The sequence below is a fragment of the Gymnoscopelus microlampas genome, assembly GCF_963454915.1.
Source record: "Gymnoscopelus microlampas genome assembly, chromosome: 10".
Taxonomy (NCBI): domain Eukaryota; kingdom Metazoa; phylum Chordata; class Actinopteri; order Myctophiformes; family Myctophidae; genus Gymnoscopelus; species Gymnoscopelus microlampas.
In genome coordinates this window covers 34,470,163-34,493,017 of record NC_139947.1, presented here as the reverse complement: position 1 = coordinate 34,493,017, position 22,855 = coordinate 34,470,163, and the positions used below count along the sequence as shown (strand labels likewise).

At 39.2% G+C, this 22,855-nt stretch overlaps 2 protein-coding genes across 2 annotated transcripts; one reads left to right on the top strand and one right to left on the bottom strand.

Annotated features, from left to right (window-relative positions):
- Nucleotides 1-926: 926 nt before the first annotated feature.
- cfap276 (cilia and flagella associated protein 276) lies at nucleotides 927-2,305 on the bottom strand (the record flags this gene model as incomplete). The annotated part of the gene is made up of 5 exons (XM_084070077.1): nucleotides 927-997; nucleotides 1,297-1,412; nucleotides 1,608-1,723; nucleotides 1,835-1,954; nucleotides 2,294-2,305. The coding sequence occupies 5 exons, from the start codon at nucleotides 2,303-2,305 to the stop codon at nucleotides 927-929; spliced, it is 435 nt and encodes a 144-aa protein (XP_083926203.1).
- Nucleotides 2,306-4,115: 1,810 nt separating this feature from the next.
- On the top strand, nucleotides 4,116-22,203 carry elapor1 (endosome-lysosome associated apoptosis and autophagy regulator 1). The gene is made up of 22 exons (XM_084068290.1): nucleotides 4,116-4,231; nucleotides 7,139-7,259; nucleotides 7,410-7,587; nucleotides 7,862-8,009; nucleotides 8,100-8,180; nucleotides 8,643-8,748; nucleotides 8,958-9,107; nucleotides 9,453-9,541; nucleotides 10,006-10,186; nucleotides 11,211-11,339; nucleotides 11,746-11,836; nucleotides 13,059-13,164; nucleotides 13,411-13,548; nucleotides 15,474-15,737; nucleotides 15,974-16,150; nucleotides 17,302-17,452; nucleotides 18,879-18,972; nucleotides 19,421-19,522; nucleotides 19,751-19,877; nucleotides 20,085-20,263; nucleotides 20,799-20,964; nucleotides 21,347-22,203. Exons 1-22 carry the CDS (start codon nucleotides 4,148-4,150, stop codon nucleotides 21,437-21,439), a joined length of 2,955 nt encoding a protein of 984 aa, XP_083924416.1. The 5' UTR covers nucleotides 4,116-4,147; the 3' UTR covers nucleotides 21,440-22,203.
- Nucleotides 22,204-22,855: the final 652 nt, after the last annotated feature.

The following is a 22,855-nucleotide window of genomic DNA, read 5'->3' as shown; positions in this document are numbered from 1 at the left end:
GGAGGGTATACTATAATTATTCCGTCCTTCCCACACGCATGGCTCGCACACATGGCCCAGTCAGGCCAGGTTTCGCTGTAAGACTGGGTCTACAATTACAATATGCTTTGTACTGATTTTCTACCGTTTCTAATGTTAATCACCCTGTAACTCAACCACTTGGAGCTGCTTTAAGCCTTAGATGCATTTTCAATGCAAAGCATGGATTATTACCATGTAAGAGTGCAAGTATTGTTATAAATACATGCTGATTAGGCTTATCAGATATAATAGCAGTGTTAACCTTTTTTGGCGGTGGTCGTGGTCCCATCTTCAATTACAAGAGTCAGGAGTAGACTGAATCTAGACGAACATTTCCTTGAGTTTTTGCTGTGCTATGACATGCAGTTTCAATACTAATGAAGTACTCACTTCAGTGACCTGCCGTTCAATGAAGTGAATGGCAGGTCGTTGAGTTAATGTGTGAATTCCTTCGCCAGCGGCCATTAATTATCACCTCAAGAAAGACAATAGCCACACATGAAAACCTTCGCCTCAGTGTCAGACTAGGCTATTGAAATCCACATTCTTGCTGCCCTCTTGCAGCCTCCCCTCCTGCGTATCAGGCGCTGTGTCGGACGTTTTTTGGATGTATACGCTTGGCACCGGAAATGTTCTGCAGGCCACACTACGTATACAGCGTAACATGGTAGAACACACCACTGGTCAGGACACATGCATAATCTGGCTCTAGTTACGAGGTAGTCTTGAGTACGGAGGAAGCATCTTGCCATTTACCCCACTAACACAGGCGTTCAAGGTCATCTCTGTATAATGTTCTTAATATTGAAAACAACACAAATATCCAGTTTAAGCATTACTTTATTTCTGTAGTTCTCAGATATTAGTAGCAGTTGAAGAACATAATATAAATCTAAAGTGACTCTTTAGGTGCAGTAGAAGCCACCATCATGCTTCCTTGAATATCCCCTGTTTGTAGAGGCATTGTGGTGAGACTCTGTGAAGAGAAAAGTCATTGTAATCACTATTTGGGAGCACACTGTTCAGAACATCCAAAGCTAGAAACAAATTCTGCAAAGTGCAAATGTGAAAGGACAGAAAGAGGTAGGGTGTGTGTGTGTGTGTGTGTGTGTGTGGGGGGTGTAGACCTGTTTGGATAATGGACTGACAGTGCTCAAAGATACCATGGTGTGATGGTTAATAGATTTTAGTAGTAGATATCAAGATCCCAGTGTTGTCACAGGGTGTGGAAAATCATGCTGCTCCATTGATCATAGCAATACAAGTAAACCTTACCTATTGATCCCTGAATGCTGTAAATGGAGCATTTTGGCAAGTTGACCCACATTTTGATATTTTTCTCCAGATCATTGTGTGGGACTTGCTGTTTTTCACGATTCTTCAGTATCCTCCTGTTAAGTACATGACACAGGCTACTTCAACTTCTGATTCAGTTGAGTCATGGGAGTGAGTGAGTGGCAGGGGTGTTGCCCCCAGATTTTTGTTTCACGAGGTCCTGCTTAATGTGTCCCGAAAACAAGAGGGAGGCTCGCCACTGACTTTTCAATCCTACAATTTTTTATTCCTGCTTATTTGTGAACACCCACCCATGGTCCTGGGAAACTGTCTCCTTCTGATATAAAGTCTGGCTCTTCGATTGAAGGAATTCTTTGTGGTGATCGTAGGTGGATTTCAGATGGAAGTCAAGGCTGTCTTTTGGAGACTGAAGAGGAAAATGACACTTAAGGTGTATTGATGGTTCATTGTGATGCATTTTGCATTGACAGGTTACAGTTTGTATTAAGGAAAAGCTAAAATCCTATTGAGGACTTACCTCTTGGTCATCATAATACATAACACCCCGGCGGATGCTGGCCAAAGTTGCTTTGTCATAGAGACGACTCCATGGTTCCTCATTTTGGGCAATGTGGGGCGGTTTATCAAATGGCTCTCTCTGTTAAATCGGAAAAGATGTATCATGTATGTACATGTGTAACGGATGAGTTTAAGAAATAGCTTTCCTTTTAAATAAAGAAAAAATTAACTGCAAATATAGCAGATGTAGCAATGTCTGTGATGTGCCCAGTGCAGCATAATTTTCCAACTTCAATGTAAATATAAATGTGACATGAATGGATGTATGCAAATTGGCTATATCCAAATACAGTATGTTGTAAGTCAAGAAATGGCTTAGTTTAGGCTACAAATGACTAATTCATCAATTAATAATAAGTCAACCCAAACACTATTTTCTCATGGTGACTCGCAGTATATAGCCTAAAGTAAACCCTACCTCTTGTCGCATAAATCCAGAAAACGAGTGATCGTTTTCAAATGTTGGGAATGGAAATGGGTCTCTCTTTGACATTCTCAATGTGACCACGAAGTTTCAGATGTGAAAAGAATCATTTGCCACGAAATTGTGTTCTTTTTTTGCAGTCAGACTTGCATGTTTACATCTTGGTTGCTCAGCAACCAGTATTTCTGAAAACACTGCACCACTGCTGAAGCTCATGTTTCATAGAACTTGTGTAGCATGTAGCCTACAATAATAATATAGGCTAATAACAATGATGATAATAATAATACATTTATTTCTGAGTAGCCTACATATCGATATCGTATATGTTTATTAAATAAACAAAAAGAACAAATAAATGAAATAGGCTACGTGCACATGTATGAATAGAATATTAATTTTAAAATATCGTGTTGGCATGAACATAACGTTTAGTATGACATTAGCCTAATAGCTAACTCAACATTGAAAAAACATATTTTTGTGGTCCAAATCCAATTGGATCCAGGACATATATATATATTTAATTATTTATATATATAGGTGAATAGACGGCGTTAAGGAATGTTCTTCTATCTAAAAACAACAAGTACTCACATTTTGTACTTAAAAGTATTAATACTGCTAGCCTTGGATCAAGACTATGTATTTTGATCGATTTTTATATTTTTATATATATATGATAGTCTTGGCGACAGTGCGTCCTGCACTTTCACCAGTAAAGCCCTACTTCTCCGTACATGTACAAAGAAAATATATAATGTGCTTATTCAGTTGCCCCAAATGTTAACTAGCGCTGCGGAGTCATTGTGCAATGTATTAGTCCGTATTCTTCAATAAAGAAGTGTTTTAATCACGTCTGTGGCCGATTCTGTCGAAGTGTCCTGTATTCCTCAATGGGCGGTAGTGACGGGGCGCATCTGGTGAAAGCCGGAATTACACTCAATGTAAACGAGGGGAGCGGGGGTGACGTTCGTTCACAGACGGGATTAAAACACTTCGTTATTGGACATTTACGGACTAATACATGATGCACAAAGACTCCGCAGCGGTAGTTAACATTTGGGGCAACCGACCGGAGCACCTTAAGTTATATATATATTTTGTGCATGTATGGAGAAGTACGTGCTTTACTGGTGAAGGTGCAGGATGCACTCGGGGGTGGTCGCCAAGACTATCGTTAACACGAAAGTAATAAAGTCAGACTCGATCAAATACATATATGATAGTCTTGATTCAAGGCTACAATACTGCAATGGAGAAATACTCTGTTACAAGTAAAAGTCCGGAATTCAAAAGTAGAAAGTCCTCATTATGCAGAATGTCCCATTTCACACGTTTGCAAATGTATAACATGTATTACAATCTTTTGAAAATAGCAGATCTACAAGCTCACAATGCCTCCCATGGTAAAGCATTGTGAGCTTGTAGAGATCAAATGGCTGAAATGCATAAAGGGCTAGCCTAATATGTTTTGTAATAATAATCAAAATCTACCAAGTAACTAAGTTTTCAAATATTTGTAATAGAGTGGAGTAAAAGTATAATATTTGCCTCTGAGATGTAGTGGAGAAGTAAAGGTACAGAAAATTGGAAATACTAAAGTAAAGTAAAAAATACCAAAAAATTGTACTTAAATACAGTACTTGAGTAAATGTACTTAACACCACTGCTAAAAATGTTTGCAAGTTCCTGTGTATAATGAGACAATGTAACCAATCACCTGTCTGTGTTCAGTTCAGAGAGAGGCCGCCTACTGTGTAAACTAGTGCCTGGTCACACCTGCAGTCTGTGGCTCTTTATGGTGGCATGTCCCCGTTGTGCAGCAGGCTGGTCACTCTGGGAACGATGCTACGGAGACAAGTCTACTTGTGTCACTGTCTGTGGCTCCTTTTTGTTCAAACGCATGCGGATTTACCCATGTGTAAAGAGGTGAGGAGAATAACATTTATTATTGTTCATTTGGCTTAACGAGAGCTTCAGTCATATGTTGAAGGTTTTCAGGAAAGAAGAAATGAAAAATGGACTTAGGCAAATTAGGAAAAAAACAAACACTTTTTGACTTCAGTCAACACACTCATTTTGCCTAAGTCATATTTATCTACCTTTATTTATATCTGCCTAACTCTACTCTCCTAACGCTACTGATTCATCCTGCCTTATTGCCTATGTTCTCAGCCAGAATAAAATAATAATAATTCTACCTAAGTCAAATAAGTTAGCCTCATAGCATAATAATTGCCTAAGTCATTTTTGAAACTTTCTGAGGCTGAGGACATAGGCAATAAGGCACAATGAAGCGGCAGTGTTAGGAGAGTGGAGTTAGGCAGAAATGTCAATTTGGCCAAAAAATGACTTGTGTTGTATCTAAAGAGGGTACATGAGAGAAAGTGGAAAATTGAAGATTTGTTTTACTGTTACTGTTAAGTGTTAAAGCAAAGAAAAAAACTAAAACATTATTTGAATGTATTAACAAAACTGGAGTTGGGTTAATACTGACATTTTATGGCCACAGTTTGACACAAATCTGCTCAGAAGGCACTAATTGCAACTCTTTCACACCATTACTTTATTTGTAATGATATATTTATCTAAAGTTGGGTTGTTTTTCATTCATAGCATCATGCTATGTTTTTTTCTTGTAGTTTTCTTAGCAAAATGCAGTCGGGTAAAGGGGGTACTTCATTCTGAAATCAAGGAAAGGGCTACTGAAGGCTGAGAACCATGGTGCTATATGAAATGTATGTTGTCACTATTAGGCGAGTGTAAGTCTTTCTTTACAAGACTTCCTTAAGCATCTCTCAAACAAAAATGTAATACTCATATTAGTAATAGGATGATTATAACAATTATAGGTGATATTTTAATTCACAAATAATCAAAATATAATGTTTTTTCCCCCTGTGGCTGCCATTAATAGTAACATGAATTCTCTACTTTCACGTGGCTCTTTAGTTTAAACTTGATGGTCAGTAAAAGATGCAATAAAAAAGTATGCTGTATAATGAAAGAAGAAGAAATATGAATATACAGTAATACCTATCTTCATGAAATTGAATCAGACACTGGCACTGCTAACAATATTATATAGCCTTATCAAGTTCGGTTCAGTAGGCTGGTCTCCCTCCCTCATGCACATTATGAGTGGTTTCTGTGGGAAACAGCCATATGTCAACCTTGCCTGTATTTGAAGCACTAAACCAATTTGTCATCACAACCATGTTTGTGCTTTGCCAAAGTCCCCACATGAAGCATATTCAGCATTTCTACGGTGCTGCTCTACATCTTTCCCTATACACATTTTCAGTTTCTAAATATTTGCATAACAACTGCAACATTTGATAAAGGAGGAACATTTCTTTTTTATCAGTATACTCTGCAAGTTACCAGGAGTTGTGAATTGTGCCTTATCTATTGGCATAATATAGAAACCAAATTTGTTGGAACAAGTTAACACATACAACTATAGTAGCACATTTAGCTCAAAGTGAGTAAACTATGGTATTATTTAGGCCTTGTCTTGGACCTGTAATGACTACCCCTTGACAAAATGTGCTTTCTGTTGCTTATAGTCATTTGACCCTCAGACACCCTGGTCACAATGTCCTGTTGCCGTGGTTTCCTCATGTTTGAGAAAGGAGCGATTAGACCAGAGGACATCTCCAATTTGATACATTTTGACTTTAAATCCCTTGACCCAGACCGATGTTCATCTGATACCCTGACCACAACTAATGTAGCAGCACTAATCAAAAATACAGGCTCGCTTACTGGTGTGTTTGTTAACTATTAATCTCACGTGGCTCAGTGTGTGGGCTATGTTTACTTTGCTTAAGTAGCATTTTTGGACTGCAGACTAAAGCTTTAGACCAGTGGCCAAATATTAAGAATAACGACCAGGCCTACTCAGTATTCATGAGTCATTTTTGTGGGGTGTTACAAACTGCAAGATAAGCTCTGCTCTAATGATATTTGTAAACATCCCACATCATTTGCAACTGTCAATAACCCATCAAATATGTACAGCAAAACTCCTATTGTCCTCATGCAATAGCAGTTCCCTGAAACATAATTGAAATTAAACGTTGACAGAAGGGTTGGGTTAGTCATCATTTGTTTCCCCTTGACTAAGTAAATAAACCCTGGGGGTAGTCTAGTTTAGTCTTACAGAAGTGTCTCACATCCTTGATGAGACTGATTAAGACAACAGGTGAGACAGCCTTCTGGGTAAATATTGGCCGTAGCTTCTGTTTGGAAAAGAGGTTGGCCCCATTTTGTGACAAATTACATTTATACATTTAGTGTTCTTAGGTCATAAGTAAGAACACTCTTGAGATGTTGTTTTTTTTTAAATCATATGACAGCTGACTTAGGCTGTATTAACATAATACTATTTTAAAATCATTCTACCATACAGAGTACAAACTCATAGATGAAACTGGTTTTCTGATACAGTTTTGTTGGGTTCAGTTGGGCTGACAAATTTCAGTGCAAATGAAGAATAAGCTTCAGTTCCTAGCTCACCATTACATGCAACTAATGATAACATGTAAGAATGGCCAAGGCACGGTCCCCAACTTTTATTATTTTATTCTTGAACGTTTTTGTAAAGCACAATTTCTAAATTGTACCCCCACTTTAAAAAAAAAATATATATATAATTCACTAAAGTTCGATTAGTTCTTGCACCCCACATCAGTTTGCAAATCAAGATACAGAGTGACTGGTGTTATGACTAGAGTGGTCATTCATTCCACCACCACCGAGAGAATCGGTAACAAGACAGGTCATTCACGATAAGCACCATGTGAAACCCCACCTGTGTTTTTTTCCTTACAGTCAGACTACCACTTTGAGTATACAGAATGTGATGTCCTTGGGGCCAGATGGAGAGTGGCTATTCCAAACAAGCCTGAGACGTGCACGGGCCTACCAGATCCCGTCAAAGGCACTCAATGCAGTAAGCATCCCACTCTTACACATGTTGTTTTATACATCTTTAGTGAATACCCTGTGTCACTGCATCAATGTGTAAATCATCGGATAGGCATTTCATTTACTTTTATTCGTTTTTATTGCTGATCTTTTCTTCTTTTATTTCTTCATGTAGCTTTCTCCTGTCACGAAGGAGAGTTCCTTGACATGAGGTCTCAGCAGTGTCAGAAGTGTGCTGCAGGGACATACTCTCTGGGCACAGGTGTGGCGGTCGATGAGTGGGGCAGCCTGCCAACTGGTTTTGTAACTCATGGAATGAACATAAACGGAGATGACGACATAAACTGCTCAAAGTTTGTATACTTTCCACTTGGTTTTCTTAAACATTTGAAAGGGTTTTACTGATATATATTTGACACATATTTAAAAAACACACAAACCTAACCCAATGTAACCTTTTCCTCCGAGGTGGAAAGACTGGTGAGGCGAGGTTAAATGTAAACTAACCTAACCTAACCTAACCATTGTTTCGTTTTAAGGAGCTTGTCTATCTGCTACTGATGACTGTTACTGATTATTTTGTATTATCATTTGCCGTGTGTGTGTGTACTTTTGTTTTTTACACAGCTCAACCTGGGTACCAAAAGACGACTACATTGCCTCAAACACAGATGAGTGCAGTGCCACACTGTCCTATGCTGTGAACCTGAAGAAATCTGGAACTGTGTCCTTTGACTATTTGTACCCCGACAATAACATCTACTTTGAGTTCTTTGTAAGTGCTTCACAATGACTGAATGTCTGCTCTTGTCCATATCTAGCTCTTGTCTATATGATAACTAATGGGTGATCTCCTCTGGTCCAGGTTCAGAATGACCAGTGCCAGTCTACAGACTCTGAGAACCGGTGGATGAAGATCTCAGAGAGTGACTGGAGTCACTACAATGTACGCCTGGCTGTAGCTTCAGCACAAAGCACATAATCGCCACTGTCGGGCAGGAACCTTGTATCTCCATATTTGATCTTTTTATGTTTAAAAAAATACATGCCCTATTTTATACTTTGTTGTATGACAGTGTCATGCAAAAGTAGCGGAAATAGATGATCCGCAAGCAACAAGTGCATCGTGATGCATTGTGATCTTGTAGATCTGCATCTCACCTATAATGACATGCCCAAAATAGGAATGCAAGGTTGAAAGTGGTTTTGTCTGTCTGTGGGTTTCATACACAGTAAAAGTAACGGTTTTGGACAAAAGAAGGTTTCTGCCCGACAGTGACGATATAGAAATATCAGAACAAGGCTTAGTTTTTGCACTGAGAGTTTAGATGTGCATTAACTCTCATTTATTGTCCTATTCTGTCTGTCTCTTTTTTTCCTCTCCCATTTTCATTTTCACTCTGCACAGGTAAAGCTGAACAAAGGCAGCAACGTTCTCTATTGGAGAACCACTGAATATGACCTGGCAGGAAGTGAAGTCAAACCTGTGCTGTTGAAAAACATTGCCATATCAGGTAGAGAGTTAATTTTGTTTTATAGATCAGTCGGTTAAAATATATTTAAAATTGTACTATACTATACTTGTACTATATAATCTACAAGCGGCAAGTGAAAATACTGAGCACATACATCTTAGTCTTACAAATTGACTGATTGTTTTTCTACATCCTACCTGTGGAGGTTGGGTTAGCAAACTCAGCTTCTCATTTATTTATTTATTCAGGGGTGGCTTACACATCAGAGTGTTTTCACTGTAAACCTGGCACCTACAGTGCAAAACCAGGCTCTGCCCGCTGTACCCCCTGCCCTACTGACTCCTACTCCAACAAGGGTGCCACTGTATGCCAGCAGTGTGAAAAAGAAAAATATGCAGGTATGTTTGCCTTTCTAATACTTTGTCCACAAAGACTAATCACATTCCCTTACGATGTGTGTCAAGTGACTGAACTGTACAATCCTGCGTGTTAATTTAACTCAACTCGCTGAGTAACAAATGGATAAATGAATGCTGAGGATTTTTACTGTGTACAATCACTTAGTGAATCAGGCCTTTGCATGTACTCACATTAAGGCAATTGCAGTGTATGCAAATGTATAGTAGTTAAGTAGCGTGCACATCGTCTCGGTTTGGTGGTATCAGTCGATCTTAACGTGAGCTGTGCGTTTTTCCTCCTACCTGCTGGCTCTTTCCCTCTGGGCTTGGACTATATTGTTCCAGAGGCTGGTTCAGGGAGCTGCAAACCAAGACCTGCATGTATTAACAGTGACTACTTCTACACCCACACTCCATGTGACTCCAAGGGACAGGTACAGAGCTAAAGGACATGTAGTGAGGTCAGGGAAGTTCAGGAGAGGTGTAACCACAGTGGACTCTTACAATATGAAATGGCTTCTTTTTTTCCCTTTTCTTTTTTTTACATGGCTCAGTTGATTGCAGGCAGGCACAGCCATCTGGTGCAACTATTAGGTTTCCTTAAATATAAATGGTCTGGATGGGTTTTGTTCAACCACACATAGAGCCATCAGCAGCTTATTTAATCTATTCATTAAGTCACTGTGTGAGCCTCAGACCAGGGGTGGGAAGTAACAAAGTACAAATACTTTATTAATTACATGTTTTCGTGTATCTGTAGAGCCTTTACTTTTTCACTTGCACTTGAGTAAGGAAGTCGTGTCATTTCCTCTACTTTTACCAGAGTATTTCTTTTACACAAGTATTTATACTTGTACTTGAATAAAGAAAGTGTGTACCTTTACTACCTCTGCCTCAGACCCAGCTCATGTACAAATGGATTGAGCCTAAGATTTGTAGTGAGAGTGTTGAAGGAGCCGTGAAGCTGCCTGCCTCAGGGGAGATGAAGAATTGCCCTCCGTGTAACCCTGGCTTCTTTGTCAGAAACAACTCCACCACCTGTGAACCATGCTCCAATGGTTTATACTCCAATGGAACAGGTACCTACACAGCCATGCATTAATTACATATTTACGACTGTACTTTATCTTCTATCCAGTATGACATTCAAACAAATGAAAAACACTTTGGAGGCGATATCGCTTTGACAGTTATGAGTTTGCACTTGTTGATAAAAGCTATAACGATGTGGACTTATCAGATAATTATATTCAAGGTGACATTAATTCTACCTAGGGAGGCATAATTATGGGCAAAGAAAACTTAAATATTTAGCCTAGACATTGTGATCACAATAAAGTCCTTCACCGTAATTGGCAGCTGGAGCAAAGTTTCCAACTAGTAGAAATTTCATGAGACTGAGTAATGAATCTGCAGACTTATAGATTACTTAAAGGGATACTTCACTTTGTTTGGGGTAATTTTAATGTCTATTCTGGCTTTTGTGAGCAACCCAGACCGTTTTTAATTTGCTTGATTCAGTATTTAGATATCTAATATTAATTTAATTAGACACGCCCCCTTCCTATACAAACCCATTGTAAATTTTGTATTACATTTTTTAATTTCCCCCCAAAAAATAAAAAAATAAATGAAAAAGTAATTGAAAAAACACGACCCCTCACGTATTAAAAGGCCAATATCGGTCACCAGAACCAAGTACATATTTTTTCAGTGAATCTGACATGGTTAAAATGAAGTTTGTAATTACAATGGGTTTGTTCTGATAAAATGAATATCAAATATCTAAATACTGAATCAAAGACCGTAAAAACTGTCTGGGATGCTCACAAAAATATCCCTTTAAGAGTAAATACATAAAAAGCATTATTTACACTTTTGCACTTTTCTGCACAGTTTGGTGAGTGGATGAGCATGACTGAATAAATGCCTCAAAAAGAAGAAAGAAAGTTTCTGCCTGAGCTTAATTACCTTGGCTCATGAAATATAAATTTGCATTCAATTATTTTGTAAGCCCTAATGGTAGCATATTCATGTGCTTGAACAACACAGTCTAAACTCTAACCCTAACATACAATACAATAACACATCATATATTGACAGCTTGCGCTAAGTGCCCTGTTGGCACAGAGCCAGTGGTGGGATATGAATACAAATGGTGGAACAAGATGCCCAGCAACATGAGGAGCTCTGTCTTCAGTCGAGAATACAGCGACTCTGAACGGACCACAGGTGCGAGCTCTCATCGATAAACAACTAATGTGCACTCAATTGTCAAAAGATTAATGACAGTTAATTTGTTTGCAGTTTTCATTTGAGTAATTTATTGTTAATTATGGTTTTGTGAAATATTGAAAAATAGATTTGTATGGGTTTTCAATAACTAAATTGCTTTACAAATTCAGTGAAAACAACTCTGGCCTTTTGGGACATTTGTAGGCATTTTCACAACAGTGACAAAGACTGAGAATCAATTACACTAAAGATTGGGATAAAATAAAGTTTTGATGAATGGGTGAAATGTCCATACATAAAACCATCACATAATACAATCTCCATAATGGCAATTCGAAGTAATCTCTATGCATTGCATAACGTATGTGTATTCTTGATAATTACTATCTTATTGTTTTAACAGCATGGGAGGTGGCTGGGGAGTACATATACACCACCCCTGGGGATCAAGACTCTGACTACATGATGCTCACACTCAATGTCCCTGGATACAGGTGGGGCTGAGCAGATCAGATCATCATACAGTATACTCTATGTATTGTATATATGTTTCGTGATTTTGTACTAACTTTCTAGGTATGCACCGATGGGACATTTCTGGCCAATACGATAACATTGCTGTTAAGGTCGATAACTGATATTTACAGATGTCGATCTTATCTGTATAAAACAAAAATGTAATTTGAAAAAGCAATACATATGTATTCCAAGACTCATGCACGATATTGAAATTTTGGCCCATATCCGAACATAAACAACTTAAATGTAATATTTTGATTTAAAAATTTGGAAGATTCCACATAAAACATTGATTGAATCTTCAGCATTCATCACATCATCATTTTAGCTTCACATCCCAACATAAATATTATAAAATAAAATATCGGCTAAAACCATCAGTTTGATATGAATATAGCATTTTTAAGGCCGATACTGATATCATGACGATATATTGTGCATCCCTAAAATAATTGATGTTTTAAAGGGATACTAGGTAACTTCGCAGATCTGTGTGTGTACACACAGATCTGACCCGTGCCCGAGGGACAAGTCAATATTTTGTCCCCGACCCGGTGTGGTTCTCGGTTTGGGGCTTGGATTTTTGGTTCTGGGCGGACCCGTGCTACCCTCTACCGCAGACAGAGGCGTCCCTGCAAGGGATGAATGTCAACATATCATAAACAGTGGAATGTCAACATAAACAGTGGAACAAAACTAAAATACAGTGTCTTTCTGCAGGAAATCACCCCAGCATAATTATATAGCTGCTGATAGATGGAAACAATGCGAAATATATGTATATACTGTATAAAATATTTTAAATTTAGGCTCAAAGTTACCTAGTTAACCTTTAAAGCTACAATCCCATATTTGTCCGTTGTCTCCCTCTTCTGATTGAGGGAGGGAGGAAATTGCAATGATGTCCTACCTAGTGTCCAATCCAGTGCGCCGTCTGCTTCAACAAACTTTTATAGTCATATTAGTCAACCAGTAGGTATCCTACTCGAGACCAGTGGTCTAAATTTCTCTATGGAATTGTTGGGAGACTACCTCCAACCACTGCACATGTGCTAGTTATTGTATTAACATACAATAACATACAATGCATTGCTGCATTAATATACTCTCGCATACAGATTTATTGAAATAATATTGTATTCATTAAAATAGTCCTGGATTGTATTTAAAAATACTGTATGCAATGTATCTCCGCAGACTGCCTCAATCCATGGCCAAAGGCAGTGAGAGGACTGGACTCTCTCGTATCACCTTCGTCTTTGAGACCAAGTGTATTGGTCGTTGTGATCTGTTTTTCATGGCGGTAAGAGAAAAAGGCAACATACTGTATCATGCATTTTGTCACGACTACACTTCTGGGCATTCACTAAGGCGCAAACCACATCATGACAACCCAGGTTCAAGTTCACTCCATGAACTGAATTGCATTTTAATTTAGCTCCTATATTCCAAGTATTAGCTGAAGTATCTAACATAGCAAATGTTTTTATAAATAAAAGTTCCATTTGAAATGAGTGTAAATACAGTACCTTAATGCACCTCTCTCCAGGGTTATAGTCAGTTGTACAATGATGCTGTGGAGCACTGGAGTGGCAGCAGTAGTAAACAGTCCTACTCCTATCTGATAAAGGACAACAGCACCATCAGCTTCACCTGGACATTCCAACGCTCAGAGGGGTCTAGCATGGTAAGACTGGACTGCACGTTATTCACTACTACCTTTATGCTTAATGTACTATATAAGGGACAGGTCGATTTTTAAAGAAGGGTACCCCTGGAGAAAATGCATGTGCCCTGATCTAAAATGCCATGACCCTCCCTTTGACTAAAAATAAAAATCAATGACCCTCCCCAAGTGATCAAATAAAAAAAGATTAACCCTCACCGCCTATAGGAGTGTCACGATACATTGTCCCACGATATAGCCTATCGTGGTATTAAAATGTGACGATAGGTATTGTCAAGATGTCATAGTGTATCGTAATATTTTTTAAATTATTTTTCTTTTCTTAATTTTTTTTGCCGGTGAAAGTTATAGGAGTTCTTACTGTATGGTGTATAATACGAAATGTAAAGCTTATCATAATCACAGTAATTATTAATCATGTCTTCCATCATATATATTTTGGAGAGAGATTAAACAGACTCCAGTGACTTTCAGTTTAAACCACTGCAGAGTGGAGGTGTTGTGTCAGCTGATGCTCGTTGACGCTCGTTAATGTGACATGCATCAAAGCAGTTATGCCAGTCTGCACTCTCAAATAGGCCTACATCTAATCTAAGATTGTTTACAAGGTATTATACTGTATCTGGTATTATAGATTTTTTTTGAGCTGTTGGAAATAACTAGGCTGCACTTGGTTCGTAACGTAATGATGACGCATCAATGTTGTCAGTTACTTGGAAGTCGGACATCCGACTCCGGGTCAGACATCCGACTTCCAAGTAACTGACAACATTGATGCGTCATCATACATCAAATAAAAGCCTGTATTTACCTTGATGCACTAAAACCTCCCTTAAATATTTCCACAGAAATGGGAGTTAGAATTTCAAGGGAAACTGTACCGCTTTACCTGGTTGAGTCATCATTAGTAGGAAATGTGCCCATATCAATCGCATGTGCTTGCATGTACTTGTGCAATTCGAAAATGGCCCCTGTCTAAGTCTTAACAATTATCAATTATGGCCTGATGATTCTGGTTTTACTTTTGGAGCTAGGCTGGCATCTATGCACAACTGTCCATATAGATCCAAATTAATCACATGCACAGAATTACTTCAAATGATTATGAATATCCAGTTATAAATTGGTCATTGTAACCTACCTGGTGTATGTAATTCTATGAGCAACAAAAACACTTAAAAGAGGATATCTCTGTGTTGGAAATTGGGATAATGCATCTCTCTAATATGCCTATCACCCTAAGCCTAACACACTAAGTTAAGTGTTGCTTAATTGTTCAACCACCATCATTAAGACGCTGAATAGATTTGACTGGGTCGTTCACACTTGCTGTGCGTTGATGGCTTGTTAACGACCGTCATTGATTCTAAATAGACCACGTGTATCATTTGAAATAGAGTGGGGTCATTGACCACTGTTCTGCTGTACTAAAAATGTATATAAAAACAGACTAGTTTATCAATTCAAAATTGCATGACCCTCCCTTGGATTCAAAGTAAAATTAGCTGACCATCCCTTGTACTAAAATTAGAAAGGCATGACCCTCCCCTATTTTCCTCCAGGGACCCCCTTCTGTAAATTTCGACTGGTCCCTAAGCCATCACACACTAATGTCTCGCCGCGGGATCACACACCCCAGTCGCACACCAAAATAAAACAGATCTACAAGCTCACAACATGGCGCATGGACACGTTTGTGAGCTTGTAGATCAGCTATTTTTGCCATGCGACTCTGGCATACGACAAAGTATAAATCAGGTTTAGCAGCTCAATGGAGTTTTGACCTCAGAACTCCATTATTGAGTTTAACTCAATATAAACTCCTGCCAACCTTTATGGTAAACATGCTTCAGCATTGTGTCGAGTAGCACTGCAACTGAATGCTATTTATAGGCTATTGGTATGTGTTTTATTTTTTTCTCCAGGCGAGTCAATACAGTGGTGATGTGGCCAAGATCTACTCTATCCATATCATCAATGTGATTGGTGGGGTGGCCTCCCAATGTCGCCACTGTGCCCTTGGATCTTCCAAGACAGGTTCTGCCTGCGTACCCTGCCCATCTGGTCACTATATGGTCAATGGCACTGGTTTGTGTAGGAAATGTCCGGCTAACACCATCATCAGACCTGAGCAGCCCGTAGGAAAGTCTGCCTGTATTCCGTGTGGACCGAACACTGACAGAAACATGGTAAGGCAAAAAATACAATCCTTTTTTACACACATTTCTCAGTGTAACAGCTGTGTAGTTAAGACTCAATTTCCCCGAATGCATCTGTATATAGTACATATCTATGTCTAAGCTCTGGACAAGTCAATTTTGTCACTCTATCTATTTAGCTCTTCCATCAATTATATTGTCATGTATTTGTCCCTTATATTAATACATACAATGAATTCCCTGTTTGCTTGCTGTCCATCCTTCAGGCTCACTCAGCGTGTCTCAGTGACTGTACAGCGGATTTGCAGAGCAGCGGTGGGGAGCCCCTGCACTATGATTTTACCCCTCTGGCCAATGGCACTAGTTTCCAGAGCAGCCCGCGTTTTACCAACAAAGGCCTCCTATACTACCATCACTTTACTGTGGGTCTGTGTGGTAAAGAGGTGAGGAGATAGATTACAATTATCAGACAGTATGATTATATTTCATATTTGAATATTGCCACATATCCAAAGTTTACTTTGGCACATGGCATGATGATGTTGCATTGGATACAACACGAATCTGTAGAACCAGAACAGCAAATGGTAAAAGCACAAGATGAGCTCATAGTAAATGTAAGTGCCAGATATAGATAGTTAGTTAGAATTATGAGCTTAACACAGCTTTTTGTAGCATTTAGTTTAACATGTCATCAGTGGTGTAAAGTAATTACAGTAAGTACATTTACTCAAGTATTGCACTTAAGTACTTTTGCACGTAAGGTATTTTTACTTTGCTACTAGAGTATTTCCAATTTTCAGTACTTTTACTACTCCACTACATCTCAGAGGCAAATATACTTTTACTCCACTACAATTATTTTAAAACTTTAGTTACTAGTTACTTTGTAGATTTTGATAATTATTACAAAACATACATTAAAGGTAGGGTAAGTGATATTTTTTGGTTAAAACAAAAAGTATTTTGTTAAAAGGTTAAAATACTATATTGTGATAGTAATCATTGCTATAGAGTGTTTGTTCAGTAACAGGAGTCTCCCCGTCTCTCCAGCTCTTTAATAAACAGAAAATACATTTTTCTGAAACTGAAACGAAAATTCATTTTCTGTTTAATAAAGAGGTGGAGAGACAAGGAGACTCCTAATACTGAACAAAACCTCTATAGCAATGAGTACTATCAGAATATAGAGCTATTTAACACTTATTTTAACCAACGCAAATCACTTACCCTACCTTTAACCACTTCAACCCTATACACATTTTGGCAATTTGAAAATAGCCGATCTACAAGCTCACAATGCGTAGCGAATCATGCGACTATTTTCAAAATATTTGTATACATTTGAAAACGTGTGAAATGGGACATTCTGCATAATAAGTACTTTCTACTTTTGGTACTTTAAGTACATATTGATTCAAATACTTTTGTACTTTCACTCAAGTCAATTTTGAATTCCGGACTTTGACTTGTAATAGAGTATTTCTACATTGCAGTATTGATCATTTTACTTAAGTAAAAAATGTGAGTCCTTTTTCCACCACTGCGTGTCATACATAACCTGTGACCTTACTGCCCTGTGTTTCTCTTATAGGGTAGGAAGCTGGCAACCTGTGTAGACAATGTAACCGAGACCCGGAAGGAGGTGAAAGGTTATGCCTGCCAATCCACAGTGGTGCCCTCTGGCATCAGAGGCCAGAGTGTGGTGTCTTCACAGCCCTTTGTTATCGGTGACACACTCATTGGTATGGGATGAGCATTCTTAACCACATGAACCCTAGCGTCCTTATTCTGGAGCGATCGTTCAGCAAAAAAAAAGAAGATCTATAAGCTCACAACGCATCACTACGTGATACATTGTGAGCTTAGATCGGCTATTTTTGGCAAATATATTTAGTTGCGACCGTAGGTCGCATTTACTATAGAAACCTGCTCCAGGTGTCCGTCCGTCCCTCCGTCACACACGTCCCGTCACACTTTTGCCCTGCTCATATCTCCGCACCCGTTGCCCCGATCCATGCCAGATTTTGCACACACACTCCTTACCTGCCAAACTACACCCTCCAAGGACCCCCGGACCTCCAGGGACCCCCAGCTGCCTCGGGGACCCCCAAGTGTAAAAAATGAGCACATGTGGACAAATTACCAAATGACCACCCCAACGGGGCTGCTCACGGGGCATTCCCGGGGACCACCCACTCCTGGTGCTCCAGAACGGATGCAAAAGTGGTGGCGCCCCCAGTGGAGGACCCCCTGCCACTGCAGCTCACATAAAATGCCGTAACTCGGGCTAGGAGCGTCCGGGAGAGCCGCGGCCGGTACCTATTCGTCCGCCAAGGCAACGCGGACACCCCACCCCTAATTTCTCACATGGCCCTCTTCTAGCGCCACCTTCAGGCCGCTTTTCACAACACATTTTTGCCCACTACTCCTACAGTTTTGCCCCTAAAAACACGCAAATTGCTACACACTACACAGTATGTGTACACTCATGTCATCAACATGCCTGCCACCACATTTCTTAGACCACCAAACAAAACTATACATTGCCCACACAACTAGGAACCAATCGCCGTTACAGCCCTCTTCTGTATACATGTGACCTACGGTCGCTTATCTCCCGATTAGGGAGTCTTACTGGTAGTGTAAATCCTGAGTGTTGGTTTAACTCTGAGAGTGTACAAATGTAACATTTGATTACATGCCATGGATAAATTACACTGAGGATTTTACTGTGCAGGATATGGGTAGTTTGGTTCTAGGTTGAACAACAAATAAAATAACTACTACTACAGCTATAGACCCCTTAACAGACAACGTCACACTGATAAGAACCAGAATGCGTGCAACCAGTGTGCGTGCAATGAAACCCATTCTATCAGGTATCGCTAGGACGCGCCTCACTAGCCAACACAGAAGAGGGGGTTGGGGTGTGCTGAAACCAGCGCACCCCGAAACAACAGGTTGGGAATTGATTGCGTGAAACAATCACCTGTGCGTCCAGTCTCAATGTTAGTAAACAAATAATTGGTCTATATGAGATGTTAGTAATGTTGTGTAACCTGACAACATGTGGGATTATGGATGATTATCTAATGTTATTTTTAAATGCTATATTGTATTAATACATAAAGTAAATACATATCATTTCTTATGTTTTTTTGTGTGTAGGTGTTACCACTGATACAGCCCTGGGCCACATGTCCTCTCCTAAACAGATATTCCCCACACAGTCAAGTCTGCCAGATGTGATATTCTATTACAGGTCATTATACTATTTTGTATGTATTTGCATAACTTTTTCTTCTCCTCCATTCGCTGTGGTGTTTTCTGTTTTATTCAGCTACTTAGCTGATGCTTCGTTATTGTTGAATTATAAAGTGTTATGCAAAAGTATAAAATGTCATAAACTTATAAATAATATAAATAATTCCACATAGACGTTAATATGCTTTATGTAACTAATAATAACACTGGTCTTTAAATAACTTAAATAGGACTACTCTTGAAGACTACTAGGACTACTATGTAACTTTCTTCTACCCCGGATTTGAACCCATTTTCCTGCCAAGTGCTGACATTTTTATCATTGAGCTAATAGAGCCTGCCTGATTGCCCGGGGGATAAATTTAATCCGTCAAAATTCGTGTCAGATCCTGTGCCTAGGTGAGACATGACCTTTGACACGATCTATAAATACATTATGTTTGCAGGTCTAGTGAGACAACCCAGGCTTGTAAACAGGGAAGGTCAACCACTATCAGACTGAGATGTGATCCCACGGTGACAGCCAAAAACCAAATTACTCTGCCAAGGTACTTTACACTATGACTCACTTGAACGTTTGACCTCTGAAGAGTCACAAAGACAGAACTGGTCTTGCCACACACAAGGACTATACTTGGCACCTACTTGTCACATGCTGCTGAACAGTCCACATCTGAACAAAGGAAAAAGTGTCCCCTTGTGGATGACTTGTGGAAATACAGTTGTTCCTTCCATTCACTCTTTCTTTCATTGATGATGCTTTTTTTTTGTCACAGCAATTGTTCAGAAGGGACATGTGATGGGTGTTCCTTCCACTTCCTATGGACGAGCCAGCATGCATGTCCGCTCTGCACTAAGAGCCACTACAGAGAGATTGTCAGTGCATGCATCCAGGGAATACAGGTAATGTAGCTGTGGCCTGTACTAATAAATGAGAAATTATGAAACACCATACGATCTGAAGCAAATCAGCTACTCAGTGTGTGTGTGTGTGTGTGTGTGTGTGTGTGTGTGTGTGTGTGTGTGTGTGTGTGTGTGTGTGTGTGTGTGTGTGTGTGTGTGTGTGTGTGTGTGTGTGTGTGTGTGTGTGTGTGTGTGTGTGTGTTTCAGAGAACCACAGCTGTGTGGCAGCAGCCCTTACAGTGCTACGGTGGGGTGTCCCTGCCAGCACAAAAAGTCAATGGCTGTGTGAGCCTGGATTTCTGGCTTAAGTTTGGGGTTTCCACGGGATCAGTGGCTGCTGTTCTGCTCATTGGTATTAGTTGCTATTTCTGGAAGAAGACACGCAAGTAAGATTCAACTATTCTTTTATTTATATATTTTTGATTATGACTATAGAGATACTGTGTACCGATTTGCGTGTTTTTTGGACACAATGAAGGAGTAAGAAGAAAACATTTGTTTTACAAAAGTCAGCCTCCTGGTGGCGGCTGGCTCGTGGTGGTCGCTCTAAAAGGCAGATGTGAAAAATGCAGGGCAAAGGTTTTTCCTTGGCCTCTAGGGAGTGTGCGTGCAAAGTTTCACGCAGATCGGTGCAGTTATAGGTAAAAACGTGAATCGGCCTGTTATAGCGCCACCATGAGGCTGATGTGAACGTTTTCAAGTGGCATAGATTAGCTGCTCGCAGACAGAAGGACGGACGGACACACGGACACGCGGACGGACGGACACACGGACGGACGGACAGGGGGCAAAACATACTCTCTCGCCATGCCTTTCGGCCTGGCGGAGACAATAAAATATAAACAGATACTACAGGGAGAATGTTAAATCAGCAATACTTAACTTATAGACATTTGAATGAACATGTTCTTCTCTCCTCAGGCTGCAGTATAAATATTCCAAGTTGATGATGACTTCTGGGGATAAGGAATGTGAGCTGCCTGCTGCAGACAGTTGTGCCATCATGGAGGGAGAGGATGTAGAGGATGACCTCATATACCTCACCAAGAAATCATTTTTTACCAAAATCAAGTCCTTTTCAAGACAGGTTGGTGAACCCCTTTCCCCCTTTTAAAGGGAGTTCTTAGTTTTTTGTCCTGAAGAATCCTGTTATCCTGTAATCATATATATATATATATATATATATATATATATATATATATATATATATATATATATATATATATATATATATATATATATATATATATATATATATATATATATATATATATAACACACACACACACACACACACACACACACACACACACACACACACACACACACACACACACACACACACACGCACTCTCTATAACAACTCTATGTTCTCTGTGAAAAATGTGTAAATAAAACCAAATTAAACTGAACTAAACCTTTTAGATCATGTGGTCATTTTAATAATTATCATCTATAATTTCCCTCAGAGGACCTCAGATGGATTTGATTCGGTTCCACTGAAGTCATCATCATCATCAGCACCCCTAGTTGGAGATGAAGATTACTTTGATGAAGATTAGTTCAGAGTGTGAACACATCTCTACCTGCTCACAGAGGAAGCATTACATGAATGTTTTGAATAGAACCATACATCTTTGCATCTTTAATGGACGTCTCCATAGGGTCAAAAACACAAACTGAAAAATTTGTATTGTACGTTTTTTTTTAAATTATCCAGTATTTTGACTGGAATACTGTATATTAGATGTTGTGACTTCATTTTATTTTATTTATTACAAAGGTAGATCTGTGAAAGAAAATATAAGACCATTATTGGTCCCATGAGGGAAATTCAGCCGCCAAAGACAGTACAGACGTTAAAATACAGATTATGTCATTCCATCATAGACAGTGATGTCAGTCAGTGTGAAGAGTATATGGCATATGAGAAATGGGGCTTTTTATGCCAGGAAAGGCGGTTTGTGTGGTATTTGTACAGTAGGTAATCAAAACAATGCCAAATGCCTCTCCATTTTGGGATACTTTTCATGGATAGGATGTGTTTTACAGTTGTTATAGGCCCATGCAGAAACTGTAAAAATGTTTACTGTTTACTGTGTTCAGGATATGCAAGTGCACTCACACAAACACACTGTATAAGTGTGATTTTACATACAGTAGCCCTATGTATTCATAAGTACTGTCTGTCTATGTTTTAGACTATCAGCCATCCTATTCTGCTTCACGTGTTTTTCTATGGTTAACAAAAGCTTCGATAGCAGTCCTACGACACCAAATTCAGGTATACTTTTGCTTTTTGCTAAATAAAACAATTTGTCTACAATTTGTTGTCTTCATTATGGTCTCTGAAAGTGCCGAAGGGTGATTTATATTTAGTTGCGAGTCTGTATGGCGCACCAAAAATAGCCGATCTACAAGCTGCGATGCACTGTGAGCTTGGCTTGCCTTGTAGATCTGCTCTTTTTGGTGCGCGTGCGCGACACGGCGCGCAACCAAGTATAACGGTCTCTTCGCGTGCTATTATCTCGCGACACTTGATAGCAAAAATGTTGCAAGAGGGGCGAAATCTCGAGAGCTGCAAGCAAGTGGAGTAGGATCAGTGTTGCCATGTCCGCTTATTATAAGCGACTTTGGGTTTGTTTTTCTGTAAAGTTGCTTGTAAATATTGGTTGTTGCGGGTTGCTTATTTGGGGCTTGCTTCTCAAGGTTGTTTTGTGGTTCTAAAATATTTTCATGTCAAGAACCCCCAAATGAATATGGAATTATCCAAGAACCCCCCCATCTGAAAATATGTTGTGCCATGGACCCCCATACAAATGTTGTTAAAATGTTTCAAAAAATGTTCCAAAATTCCCTCTTTTTTTCTCTCAAGATTGATTCTTGTCTTTTTATGTTTTTTAAATAGTAGATCTACAAGCTCACAACGCGTTGTACTTGAACTTGTAGATTTGCTAATAGCTGATGCATAATAGTCG

Bases quoted from the DNA above. Each gene is read 5' to 3' on its own strand.
- elapor1 (XM_084068290.1), top strand. From the start codon at position 4,148: ATGCTACGGAGACAAGTCTACTTGTGTCACTGTCTGTGGCTCCTTTTT. The intron at 8,010-8,099 runs GTAAGTGCTTCA...CCTCTGGTCCAG, and splicing joins ACATCTACTTTGAGTTCTTT to GTTCAGAATGACCAGTGCCA. The intron at 9,108-9,452 runs GTATGTTTGCCT...ATATTGTTCCAG, and splicing joins TGAAAAAGAAAAATATGCAG to AGGCTGGTTCAGGGAGCTGC.